Genomic DNA, 14,749 nt, shown 5'->3' on the forward strand with positions numbered 1-14,749 from the left:
GTGCTTTATAACATAAATTTAGAAAAAATGGGGTTGTCCATATTTTATTACATACTCTCCTGAAATATTGGCATTGCTTCTTAAGAATTTTTTGAGAATGTACTGCAGAGATTTAAGCTAACATAAACTATGCCATTTTAGTGTTTTCTATTGAAATAAGTTATTTCAATGGTAGCAGATGAAGTTCAGAATGTTACTAATACACTATTATTTTCTGATATGTGTTCACAAGTTAATAATTCATCACTCTAAATATCTCTTTTTACCATGCCGTTGCTTTCTTATGTATTCTAAAGTGAGAACTATCTCAAAATGATATCTGTAAGTTTATCAATTTGAATTTTCCACTGAAAATAGTAGAGCAATTCTTCCAATAGTTATAATTTTCACTTAACTTTGGAAGACACCCTAGAGTTTATAATTGTGTTTTATGCTAGACTTGGTAGAAGAATACAGACTGACAGTGAAAGAAAGCTACTGCATTTTTGAAGATCTGGATCCTGACCGATGCTATCAAGTGTGGGTAATGGCTGTGAACTTCACTGGATGTAGCCTGCCCAGCGAAAGGGCAATTTTTAGAACAGGTAAAGAGAACTTAAGGGGGTGTTGGGAGGCAATATTCAATTCTTTGCAGACTACTAAGATCAACTAATAAGCATTTATTAAGCACCTATTGTATGCTGGGTGTTGTACGTGCTGAGTATACAGTGATGACTAAAATTGGGTTCCTGTTCTCAAGAAGCTTGCAGTCAAGTGTGAGAGAGAAAAAACAGTAGATCATAAAAAAATTGTGGTAAGGGCCATGATCTAGTTATTTGCAAGTTATTATGAGAACACTCCACAGAGATACACGTGAGGGTCTGGGGCAGGGGCAGGATCTGGAATGGCTTCTTAGAATTGATGCCTGAATGGAATCCTTTAAAGGATCAGTTAAAGGAGTGTATTCCATGTGAAGAAAACATATGAGCAGAGACATCAAGGTAAGAAACAGTATCGATGTGCAGGGTATTACAAGATATTTGGTATTACTTCTTTGACTTAAAAACAAGGAGAGGAATGACATGAGGTAAGAAAGGCTAGTGTTTGGGGGCCATGTTTGCCAAGGTAAGAAGCTTGGTCTTCATCATATGGGTGCTAGGAGACCTGAAAGAGTTTTCAGGAATGATATTCAACCGCATTCAGGAATGCGATGGAGTCTTTTCACAGGGGGCTGAAGTAGGTGTGGCATAAACCAAGATTGCATTGCCTTGAAAATCATTGTAACTACCTCAGAGGAAGAAATGACTCACTCCCACCATTTTATCCTTTCTTCTTGCCTTCTAAAACAAGTATTTATTGAGTACTTACTGAAGGCAAGATCATGGCTAACTTTAGTGTGAAGGGAGGTGGACAAGAATCTTCCTTTTTATTTGCTTGTATATGTATAAAGAAACTGGTGGGATTTACAGGAAGCTAATATTAGAGGCTCTCTGGGGATGGGTGAAAACTGCAATTTGGAAGGTAGAGATGGGAGGGAGACTTTTCATTATATAAATTTTTATATCTTTTGGGCTTTCAACCAAGAATGTATTTTTTAATCAAAAATTAAAATAAAATCATGTCCAAGCACTCTTTCTAGGGTACCAGGGAAGCAGAGCTGATGTTGATTGTTCCATAACTGATTTGGTTCTTTCTTGCAGCACCCTCCACCCCTGTAATCCGAGCCGAAGACTGTACAGTGTGTTGGAACATGGCCACCATCCGATGGCGGCCTGCTAACCCAGAGGCCACTGAGACCTATACTCTGGAGTACTGCAGACAGCATTCTCCAGAGGGTGAAGGCCTCAGGTAAGGATCCTCTCCTTAGGAGACCTCACCTCTCCATGGGGAGAGCCCAGGGTGCCTGGAACTCAGCTGAAGGTCCTAACCTAACTCTGAGCTTCTGCTCACAGGGCGAGAAGAGCTTCCTAAAATCTTGCTGAGCTAATTAAGCTGTTGACTTAATTTGCAACTCTATCACTATTCACCAATGAACTCCAAGTTTGTAATAAAACACATGCTACAATGCAGAATAATGACTCCCTTGTAAGAAAAATGTATGCAAATTTTAATAAGCTAGAACATTCTTTGAGGTATATTTAACTTGAGTCGTTAGACAGGATTTATGCATATTTCATGCACTTTTTAGTAGTTATATCAGAATAGATACACCTAACTCAGGAGACTAATAGTAAGCTTGTATATAATGTAAATCTGTGTCTCCTTGATGAATTGGTATTATAAAAGAGCTAATTATGTATATGTTATTACAGAGACATACCTGCCTCTCTAAGAGCATGAAGGATCTAAAGAGATTTTTCCAGGAAAAAAAGAAATGGGAAGCTCTCTCTCTAAACGTAGAAAGCTTTACATTTATCAGTAAAGGGCTGTGCATCCTGGGGGCATTTGGTAAATGTTAATTTATTTACTGAGATGGTGATTTCTTAGCCTCTAATCCATGATAGGGCAACTTCACATTCCATGATGCATATTCAGATCATTATTATTAATGCTCATATTTTAATAGAGACATTTTTAGTTTTTTTGAAAATGAAGTTTATTGAGATAAACTATTTTGGTAGAATATAAAACTTAGAAATAATGGTGTGAAATTAGACAGCTTTTTAATAAAGTATATTATTTAAGCTCCTGATTATCTACATGATTAATCAACAACTATTTAGTTAGTTATGTGAGGTTTCATATGACTGAGCAATAATTATAGTTTCTTTCAAATATGTGAAGACAGGCTTCATAAAATAATGATCAAAGAATGAATTAATGTCGAGAGTATGGGTGGGCTGTAGGCATTTCAGCAGAAGTGAGAACATAGTAAATGTACAAAAACAACATCTCTGTTAATGTGTCAAATGCAGGCTTCAGTAATTAGCAAACAGAGAGGTAAAACCTGACCAAGATGGGATGGGAGAAGAAGAGAGAGAAGGAGGAGGAAAGGAGGGAGACAGGGAGATAGAGACAGAAGAGATCATAACAGACTTTTATTGAGAATTTACTATGTGCCAGTCACCTCAATGCTTTTATGCACATTGCCTTATTTAATTCCCATAGGAACTCTGAGAGAAAACAGACACTTTGAGAGGGTACTCAGCTGGCGAGTAACAATCAAGATTCAAACCCCATTTTGTCAGATTTCGAAGTCCAAGCTGCTAATTCCTGTTTAACGTCACTTAGGGGAGTCCTGGGCCTTCTCCACAAAAACCCTTGGTGTCATGAGAACCCTGTATCAGCAGTGCCCGAGTCCCTGGGAATCTCTCCCACTGTTCTCCACCAGCAGTGAGGAAAACCCAGTTTTTTCTGAGGCAAAATCAGACCGTTAAGGAGTGCTCTGAAATGACTCATCCTTGTTATGGTATCGATTCCCAGCTGGCATTTGCATAAATAATATCAGCACAGTTGGATCCTTAAATCAGCAGAGATCGAGAAACCCTGAGACCCAGTAGCCATCTCACTAAGGGAACTGTGATGTCATCTCATGAATGTGGGTATAGGAAGAAGGAAAGGGGGGGGATGGATGGTCAAATGTCATTCATTGAGGGTCTTCAACATGCCAAGAACTGGGCTAAATCTCATTCAGCCCTCTCGACAATCCTACGACTGAGATTCAAGGAGGTTAAATAATTTGGCCAAGGTATTAAATGATGGAATGAGAATTTGGAGTCAGGATTCAAACTCAGATGTGTCTTATTCTGTCCATTAGTCCTAAACCTTGAGTTAGTACACAGACTGAGTTAGCATACCTCAACAGCCTGACAGCACAGAATTATTATGTGTCCACAGTTTCTTTTGTCACATGAAAATCATAGATTAAAGAGAGAATGAAGTACCATTATTCAAAACTTCTTTGATCAGTGTTTTTCCTTTCCCTGATCACCCTGGGGCCCTCAAAATAAAACAAAACAAAAAAACAAACAAAATGTTCATTTAGTATAAGCAATGATAATGCATTCCAAACAAATCCTTCTATTAAAGCCAAAGAAACCAATGACGGTTCCATTTGTAAGAAAAAAAATGGCCACCCACTACTTTTATTAAGACAAAAGTTGAGCTAATTAAAACAAGACTTGTCATTAGTTTAGTCTATTTGAGACTTTGCCAGTGGGTTCATTTTAATTTTTCTTATTAAAGGAGAACATCTGAGAAGCTGGATAAGCATAAGTTCCTAGCAGTTATAGAACAATACAAGGATCCTTTGTTATTGAATGGAAATAGTCCAGCAATTTAAAGTGAAGGGAAATTCCACATGCAGAGTCTCGATAGTTTGGAGCTGTGTTGGAGATGGAGCTGTTTTCCAGTTAGGTGCTAAAAGACTCCTCAGTGCCAGGAGGTGGAATGGATGTCCAATCCACAACCCAGGGATGGCTCTCCAGCCTCTGGAACCCTGCTGCGTCTGACCAAAAAATTAATTTCTTGAATCAAGCACAAATTTGTTGATCACAAGTCACTACCCTCTTCATTTGCTAAGTCTATCGCTGATGTACTTACTCCATCCCTCATCAATACAAGGAGCCTCAATGTCTTATAGCCCAGCTTAGCGTCAAGGGACTGGAATCATTCATCCCTAATCTCAGAGGCCCAGAGCTGCAAAACTCAGTTGTATCTCTGTTGGTTCTCCAATTTAAGAGTTCCAGAAGGAAGGAAAATTCTGCTTTTTGGGAGTGGCCATGTGCTTTAGTCTTTCAACTATCTGGTTCTTCAAGCCAACTTGAAAGCATTCCTACAGGGTTGGATGGTTCAGAACTCTAAAAAACATTATTAACTATTTAAATATCACCTATATTGCTCTATCTCTAAAAGAACAACTGTACACAGCTAGTCAGATAGTAGAATTGATAAACAAAGAAACTTAAAACTTTATCACCTCTAGTCAACAAATGCAAACAATCCCTACTGTTCCATTCTATTAGAACCACATTCTTCACTTTGGTTTTTTGCACAGCCATGCATAGTTAGAGTTATTTTGTGTTTTGGAAAGAACAGCAAGCCAAGAGTTGTCTGATCCCACTCACTTGTTGGCTCCATGAAGGGATCATTATGAAAATTTGCAGCCTCAGTGTCTGGGACAGTATCTGGCATAGTGTAGCTACTCAATAAATATGTGTTACCTGAATGGGTTAATATCAGTTAGCACTGAACACATAGTACTGATACCAGTAAGAACAGTTAGGCTGGATTTAAGCGTAATCTCTTATTCAAAATGGGAACAAAATAACCTGTGCTGACAAAATAGGGAAGAATGGTGAATGAGTTAATTTTAGTGCTTGGATGCTAGGGTAGGAGATAGGAACAGCCTAGTCTGTGGGCTGGAAACTCGTTAATGGATCACTCATAGAGAACAGCACTGATAATCTTGTTTCGCCACTGGTTGCATAACCCTTTCATTGATTCTGGGTTCTATCCAAAAACCCTATGCTAAGCCAGACCCAAAACCTGATCCAGAGGTCAGTGCTGGGGAGTGAGGGGTGATCAAAGATTACTTCTTTTTGATGTGACTAGGTTGGCTGGGTGAGGATGGGGACCTTAATCTATGTAGATATTCAATAAAGGTCTGTTTAATGAATGAATGAATGAGGGGGTGAATGAGGGGAGTAGCCAAACTCCTTTTGGCTTTGCCACCCTTAAGTTGTCTAACTGGCTGGAATTTCTGGTCTAACTGGTAGAGGAGAGGTAAGGACTAAATGAGTTCTCATCTCTTTCTCACTCCCAATCCCTGAAAAGACAGCCTTAAAGGCTCTGGTCTGGAGTAGGAAGAGAAGTTGAAGGAAATTAAGGGAATGGAGAAAAGGATGAGTAATAGGAACACACATACACACACTCAGGGTATTGATTACCCTTTAGACTGGGGAATCTAATTTTGGTTGCCAGAACAGAAACACATTCATCTTCAGACCTGCATTCTTTCTCCCAGTATGATGGCCTCTAAATATTCTGATTTAAGTTCAAAGATGCTGGCTGAACTCTTATGGTGAGTGTTTGAATGGAATGAGCCTACTGAGCTCCCAAGTTCCATGACGTGGTATCTGAAATAACCAAGCAATTGCCTCCATTCCATAATCCTCAGAGAAAACACATTTGCATATTTTTGTGTGTGGGCACCATGGCTGGGTCCCAGCAGTCGGCCCCTGTTGGGATTGGGGGTGGGCGGGAGTGACAATCCCCGGCTTGTGTGTGGGGGCTGAGGGAGCTCCTACTCACCCTTTCCTGTTTTTCTTTGAATGCTCTCCTCAGGTTGGGTGGGCTCAAAACACTTTCAAAAATTTTCCACCGCTCGGCTGTTTCCTCAGCTGTTCTGTCTCTCCTGTGTGGAGAGAAGTCAGCAGAACTGTGGGTGGAGGAGGGAAAACTGAGAGAAATATAGTACAGGGATTAGCTGTGTGGGCTGTGCAGAGAGAAGCTGTGTACTGAATGACAAATCTGTGAGACTCAATACACCACAAAAGTAGTTGGTAGTGAACTTCCTGCTCCCCTCTGACTGAGGCGGTAGGGGTGCGGAGACCTTCTTGGGTCCCCTTCCCCAGAAGCATCCCCAGGGTGGGCTGGGCTCTGGGTGCTGGGCCTGTAAGCTCACATTCTTCCTGCTTCCAGCTTTCAGGGCCACACATGGTGGGTGGGGAACAGAAATGTCTATCACAGTTGGGTTTTCCAGCTGGGGACACCTGCTGCTCTGTCTGTATAATAAGGACAAATAAGGGCGAGTTTTCTAATGATCTTAGTACCTGAGCAGGAAATGAAGAATCCCAGTATTTCTTTATTTAAAAAAAAAAAACAAACTTTGTACTAAGTTTTCAGATGGAAAACTGATGACCAATGGTCAACGGCAAATGATTTGACCTTCACAACCTGTGGATAGAGGAGGCCGTTATTCCTGCCCCATGCTTGCTTCTCGGGGTGACAGGAGGATCGCTGACATGAATGGGCCACAACTCATGAGTATTTAAGAGCTAACAGCCAATCTTTTTATGGTATTGTTTTCCTGACCCAGGTGATATCCCTCAGAAGCGAGCCCTTGGGAGAGTGAGCTGTGGGATCATTTCCACACTGCACCGCCCCCCCTCCCTGCCCGGTATTCTTGACATTCGGCTTTTCCTAAATGAAATCTTTCTTCCCAAATGAATCTGATTTAACTGTGATCATTTACAATCCTATACACCTCCTGGTTGTATAGTAAAACTTCATCAATGAAAACCCAGGCTATTCCTTCACTTCTAACTTATGTTCTGTCAATTTCCAAAAGTATTCAAGTTGTTCACATTAAAAGACCCAGACATAATAGAACCACTAGAAACGATCCTATAAGAACCAGAGCCAGATCATGCAGGGCTGAGGAGATTGTATCAGAAAGTACAGGTTAAGAACAGTAGCTCAATGGAACAGAAAATTTAAATTGAACTTCCTGGTATCTAAGGTGAAAATAGGAGAGAGGGGGAGACAGCAAGAGGGAGAAAGAAAGATTACATAACTCATCTTTTTATAAAAAGGAAGCATAACATTTCACTAGGAGACAATTATATTTCTTGACATTCAGCTCTAAGATGAATTTTTCATGTAGATCTTTATATAAGGGCTATTAAACAAGATAATAGTGATTGTCTTTAAGAGCTGTTTTACAAAAGATGCAAAAACATTCCTGATGTAATCAGTTTTAAACTGGATCTGAAATCATAATGTTAAATCACCATTCTGGGCAGGCAGTTCTATGGGGACCTCAAGTAATTGTTCACATATGGGACCTTGGAGTGGTAAAGGAGAGTTTCGAGAATCCAGAGTAATGGATGTTACTAGCCTCCTGGGATTCTCTGCCTGAAATAGAAATGGTATCATTCAGGATCTGGTGGGGAACCACAGGGAAAACAAAAATTCAGGATCATTCTGCTGGAATCTTTTGGCTCACTTGGATCTTGTGAGAGATCTAATTACAGGAAAGCCTAAGTCCCATGGTTGGCAGGGTTCACTCTTGTGTTTCTACGCTATTATGAACTAACAGTGATGTTTAGTTAACACCAAATCTCGTAATATCCTCATTTATCAGAGAAAAAAATAGTCCTGTTAAAAATTTTTTATTTACCAAGTTTTAAGAACAAAAATCAGTATGTAAAGAATCTTTTTCTTCTTAATCCTGATTTAACCAAAATGTTTCATCTTAAAACAAAAAGTTCCATGTTTACAAGGAGTTAAGGTTTTTTCAAAATGGCTTCCAACAGCAACAATTAGTTCTTGCATTTAGTGTTGCTTACATTCTCGTGGATTTTTCTTCTTTTTCCTATTCCTCCCCCTTTCCACCTCTCCTCACCCCACTCTATCTTACAAGTATGTTCCCCAACCTAACTGATCATAAAAATCAACTGGCCTGTTTGTAAAAGCTCAGATTCCCAAGCCCCCTTAAGAGGTTCTGATTCAGAAGGTCTAATGTGTCCATGCAGGTTTGGGAAACGCTACTTTACTGGCCCAGCAGTGTACTCTGTTCATAGTTCACACTAAATGGTGTTGACTGACTGTCTGAATGTGGGTGCGGCCAACAGGAATGCTAGCAAGAACCCACTGTGTTTTTAACAAACAATTCCTATTTAGCCATCTGGTGTGCACTGCAGTGACAGCACCATCCGTAGGCTGCTTCCAGGAGTAATGGCACTGGATTCCTCCATATTGTTTGTACACACACCGCCCTCCCTCCTCTGGGAAGAAAACATGCTTAAATCTAGGTGTTAGACATGGCAGTGCAGAGGTAGTCACTCCTCAGGGTTACCAGCCCCTCAGATGACCTGAAGCACATGTGCGTTTCTTGCTTCCATCCCACACAAATTGTCGAATTATCGAATTCCTAGGGACGCTACTTTACAAAATTCAAATAAATGTGTGTTCTGCAAACTCCTGAGCTTGTAATACAGCTCTAAAAGTAAATTATTTAATTGATTTTGGGTAATAAGTACATATGGTACAAACTCAAAGATATAAAAGGGATACAGTGGAAGTTAAGTCTCCTTTCTATTTATCTGTCACCTACTCAGTTTTTCGCCTTGGAGGCAATTACTCTTACCTGATTCATATTTATCCGTCCAGGTAGTCTGTGCATATACAAACATCTATAATTTTTTTTTCAACAAATGGTATCATCCTGTAGATATTTCTATCACCTTGCTTTTCTTGTTTAAAAATAGTTCTTGGTGAGTATCCTATACCAATGCATATAGAAGTGCCTCAATTTTAAAAACAATTCCATTATATTCTGTTTTAAGAATATAATTTGATTTATTTGACCAATTGAAAGGTACTTAAGCTGTTTCCAATTTCTTGCTATCACAAACAATGTTTCAGAAAAAACCCTTTGTGTCATTTCACATGTGTACCAGGATATATGCAAGAAAAAGTCCTGGAAATAGAATGGATGAAGGTATGTACGTTTTGGATTTTGATAGATATTACCAAACCGTTTCCATAGAGGCTGTAGTTGTTACATACAGGCCAGCAGCATACGAGAGTGCTTCCTTGCCTACACAGACTACGATAAAACTTTTGATCTGTGATACTTGATAGGTAGAAGATGGAATCTTATTATAATTTCAGCGTGCATTACTCTTATTAGGTTGAACATCATTTCATATGTTTTAGAACCATGTACTTCCTTTTCTGTGACTGCTCATTTCCTGTACCCATTTTTTTTCCTGTTGGACTGTAGGTTTTTTTTTTTTTTATTGATTTGTAGAAGCTCTTTGTTTTTTAAAGAACATTAGCCCTCATCTACAACATGAGTTGCAAATTTGTTTTGAAAATTTTTTGCCATGCATATTGTTTTATTGATGTGTAGTTGACATACAATATTATATTAGTTCAGGTATATATCATAGTGATTCAACATTTATATACCTTATGAAGTGATCACAGTAAATCTACCTGTCATCTGTTAGCATACAAAGTTATTACATACTATTAGCTACATTCCCTATATTGTACTTTGTATCCTCATGTCTCATTTATAACTAGTAGTTTATATCTTTTCATCCCCTTCCCCAATCTCATCCATTCCCCCACCACCCGCAACCTGGCAATCATCAGATTGTTCTCTGTGTTTGAGTCTGTTTCTGTTTTGCTTTGTTTGCTTTTTTTTTTTTTTTTGAAATCGTATGGTGTTTGTCTTTCTCTGTTTGACTTATTTCACTTAACAGTATACCATCTAGCTCTATCCATGTTGTAACAAATGGCAAGATCTCATTCCTTTTTATGGCTGAGTACTATTCTAGTGTGAGATATATCTGTAGCTAGGTCTGGATCTGTATAGAGATATATCTTACATCTTCTGTAATCCACTGATGGACACTTAGGTTGTTGCTATATTTTGGCTATTATAAATAATGCTGCAGTGAACATGGGGGTACAGATATCTTTTCAAGTTAGTGTTTTTGTTTTTCTTTGGATAAATACCCAGAAATGAAATTGCTGGATTGTATGGTTGCTCTGTTTTTAATTTTTTGAGGAAACACCATACTGTTTTCCACAGTGGCTACACCAATTTTGCATTCCCATCAATAGGGTAAGGGTTCCCCTTTCTCCACATCCTCACCAATGCTTGTTATTTCTTATCTTTTTGATACTAGCTATTCTGACAGGTGTGAGTAATAGCTCACTATGGTTTTGATTGGCATCTTCCTGCTGATGCGTGATGCTGCATGTGCCATGGACATTTTTAAATGTTAATTTAGTTGAATTTATCAATCTCTTTTTAAAATAGCTTTAATTTTTGTCTCATATTTAAAAATCCTCATTCTCTTATGTTTTTTGTGGTATCCAATGATTTCATTCTTAAAAACTAGATCTTTTATCATCTGAAATTTATGTCAGTAGAAAGTGTGAAATTAGTAATCCAACTTTATTTTTTTAGTATGGCTATCCAGCTGTCCCACTAAGAAAACCCATCATTTTCCCTTCTGATTTGAAATACTTCCATTATTATACACTCAAGAGCTTGTGTTTGGCTCTATTCCTGACCTTTAGTATGTATAATCTGTTTTATTGATCCATCTATTTATGCCCCAGTGCCATGTAGTTTTCATTATCATAGCTTTATAATTTAGAATTCTTGGTAGGTTAGGTTACCCCTGCATGACTTTCTTTCTTTCTTTTTTTTTTTTTTAAGATCTTATTTATTTATTTGAGAGAGAGAGTGAGAGAGCACACAAGCACAGAGGGGCAGAGGGAGAGGGAGAAACGATCTGAAGTAGACTTTGCACTGAGCGCAGAGCCTGAGGCAGGGTTCCAAGACCAGGAGACTGTGACCTGAGCCGAGACCAAGAGTCGGATGCTTAACTGAGCCACCCAGGCACCCCTATCACTTTTTTTTTTTTAAACCTCGTGTCTCTAACTCCAACTTATGGGAATGCTTTTAGTTATTTTCCCATTAAGCATTAGGTCCTAATGGTTTATTACTTCATAAAGACCCTTTTCAATTCCCATGTGAAATGAATCTTGCCCCACTGTGCATGGTTAGTTGTGTCAAACTTTTCAGTTGTGCCTTGCAAAAACTAAAGAATGAAAGGTCTCAAGCTACAAAGGCCTTCATAATATTGGGCAGACATTGCCTCCTGGTGGCTTCCACTCGTTAGCCTTCTGAAATAACAGAAGAGGGGAATGGTCTCATGAGTTCAGATTTCTGAGGGGACAGTGGGTCTCCTTGAAATAGTTTCTCTCTGCTTTACAACACTGGAGTTTAACAAATGTCCTTTGTCCTACCAATGGAGAGACAAGCAGGTTGAGAGTCTTTCAGAGGCCTGTTGGGCACAGAACACTGGGATTGTACTCTTACTGGTATGCTTATGCTCCACTGGCAATCAGTTACTTGCTGATGAGTCAGGGTTTCTAGATGCTTCCTTGCCCTTGTGTTCCTGGAAACTGCACATATAGAGCTGTCCCCTTCCACTGCATTGTGGCACTTGTAGGGAGAATTCCACACCTATGACCCAAAGTGACTCCATTTGAGTTACATGTCACATTCTTACTGTCTTTTGAATTTTACTCTTGGCTCAACCCTTCTAACATAGATCAGTCACATTACTGACAAGGCTAATATCCCTTCTTACCTAAGCACCAACAACTTGCTGGTGGTTCCATCTGTGGTGTCATCACTTACCTCATTTGGATATTCTTTGACTCTTAGTCCTACTGCAAACTATGCTTTGAATATGGTATGTGGATTCGGTTGCAGTTGTGACATTTTTGTTTTTGAAATTAAAAAAATTATAATCTGTGGGGGCGCCTGGGTGGCTCAGTCAGTTAAGCACCTGCCTTTGGCTGAGGTCATGATCTCGGAGTTCTGGGATCAAGCCCCTCATTGGGCTCCCTGCTCAGTGGAGAGACTGCTTCTCCCTCTGCCCCTCCGCCAGCTCATGCTCTCTCTCTCTCTCTCTCTCTCTCTCAAATAAATAAATAAAATCTTACAAAAAATTATAATCTGTGGAAGAGTGCCACTCTTCAGATTCAAATTCCAAAATTTTTAAAGTTTTCATTTGGCTGAAAAGCAGGGAGAGCTAGTATGAGGGCTTTTATGATATTCAAGTGAGGTCAGACAGTGGAAAGACATGGAAATAAATCATTTGTATGAGAGGTTTTTTGCTTTGCTCCTGGTGCTGTAGCATAAGATGGCAACTTGCCAGCAGTAAAACTCTAGTACATTTCATGTTATCTTCGTTCTCATGCTTGGTACTTTTATTTCACAGATTCAGTGATGCATTGTGCATTCTGTCAAGTCAGCACGACCTGTTCACGTACCGAAAGCAGGATCTGATCCCATATTTTGACTTCAATACCATGTAAACCTTTAGTCTTTGAATGAGTGTAAGACATAGGATGCAGTTGACTATATATATGGAATTCTGTCCTTGACAAACTTCATAAAACTGATAAGCAAACACTTAACCCAAATCAGTATTTTCAGTATTTATCAACCTCGTCATGACAAAATGAAGCCAGCATGTTATATCCCTTCTCTGGAGCTGAAATTTCCTCACCTAGTCTTGCCACCCACCTCGCCCCGCCAGGCTTCAGTGTAATAGGGCCTGGGCACGTGAAAAGTGATTGATAGACATTTGTTTAATGGGTGAAGGAAGTAAATTCAGTTCAGGCGCAAGTATGCTTACAGAGACAATAATTTTACGGCTTGTTATAATGAATGTACATTTAAACCATCTCTTTAGTCATCAATTCAAATAAGATAAGCAATACATCCACCCCAGAATAATATTCTAGGTATCAGTCGGGAATTACATTCTCATAGGACATGGTTTTTCATTAACTACCTGAAGCATAATTAGTTGTCACTGAACATGTGGCTCTATGATTCTGGCGCGGCTAAAGATAGTACTTGCTGAGGGCCTGGTCGGGTGGTAGGTTCTGAAATAACAACCAGTAATATTTGAGGAGTTTCTAGCCATCTCTTCCACACAGGACACTAAATAGCGCATGCGCAAATAGACCTGTCTGCTCCCCGCCTCTACCCCCTTCTGTCTGAGGAACGCGCTGGGTGTTTTTTCACTTTTAGACATGGTGGTGGAGGGCACTGTGACTTTTCCGCTTTTAAAAACCTTTAAGTTTGTTTTCTCAATGATGCTTTTTCCTTTTTCTGATTCTCCATGGTTTCTCTAAGGCAGGTATCGAGAAGTGAAATAGTCAACAGAAGTAGAAGTAACCTGAGGAAAATCTTTGAATCTAACACTTTTGTAGTACGTTTGTTAACAACAAACACAAAGAAAAACGAAGACAAACAAGCAAACAAACGGATTAAAAAACCCCTATCCTTCTGAGAATGGACAGGAAGGGTGTTGTACTGTTGCTCTTACTGACCATTATCAAGCGCACAGCTCCTGGGAACAGGGCCCCAGGCACTAGCACTCAGGTTAGGAATTCTTTCATTAGTAAGGAGCCTACCTGCGATCTGCCCAAAGCCTCTCCAGATGGAGGCTGAAAAAGTGAGCAGTTGTGTAATTTATGTGTATAAATGCTCTAGGCCATGATATCAAGCAGATTAAAGAGAATAGAAAAGAGGCACAAGACTACTTCAGTTCCCAGGCAAGTTCAGAGAGCTCCATCTTCAAACCCAACAAGCGTCTATGTGTTTAAATGGTTGGGCTGTGACAAGTTGCTGCCAGTTAGACACTACTACCAGCACTTTTATTTTAATATACATGGGAGATTGAGAAATAGCAACTTTGGAAATTTTATTTGGCAATTAGAACTCTCTTTTCTTGCTGGTATTAAGCTTGTCTTAAAAGATATTATCTTCTGTAGGGATCTTCTGCTTCTATAACTTTCGTGGCTTTTGTATGATGGCCATGTCCAAAATCATCACTCACCTTAAGTTTTCTGCTCTTCCTGATCTGCTAATTAGAAAATTAGCATCCTTTGTATTATTGATTGCTGCAACATCATCTCAATCCAGAAGTAGCCCTCTTAGGCAAACGTTGATAAAGAAAATAACATATTCTTAGAGACTCACTAACCACAGCATTCCTCTGTTTTCTGAATTAAAGAAAATGGTTTATTTCAAAGAGCATTCTGGAAGGCATATAGTGGATAAAAGTTGACAAAGGTAGAAGTGATTTGACAAAGTAGTCTTAGTGAACCATGACCATTTTGTAGAATTTGGCTTGCTAACTCAGTGGTAGCCAAAAGGGAAAAATAAGTTATTTGTTGTTAATGAGAGATTTTCATTCACTACAAGATTGAAATA

At 39.2% G+C, this 14,749-nt stretch overlaps 1 protein-coding gene across 1 annotated transcript in view; it reads left to right on the plus strand.

The window, feature by feature from the left end:
- The window catches only part of CMYA5 (cardiomyopathy associated 5), an 87,605-nt gene that overhangs the window by 63,355 nt on the left and 9,501 nt on the right, over positions 1–14,749 (plus strand). Inside the window, exons 8-9 of the mRNA XM_044384092.3 lie at positions 438–584; positions 1,680–1,827. Coding sequence (XP_044240027.3) covers positions 438–584; positions 1,680–1,827 — 295 coding nt within the window. The remainder of the gene's footprint in view (positions 1–437; positions 585–1,679; positions 1,828–14,749) is intronic.

Source organism: Ursus arctos, unplaced genomic scaffold (assembly GCF_023065955.2).
Source record: "Ursus arctos isolate Adak ecotype North America unplaced genomic scaffold, UrsArc2.0 scaffold_5, whole genome shotgun sequence".
In the NCBI taxonomy this organism is placed as follows: domain Eukaryota; kingdom Metazoa; phylum Chordata; class Mammalia; order Carnivora; family Ursidae; genus Ursus; species Ursus arctos.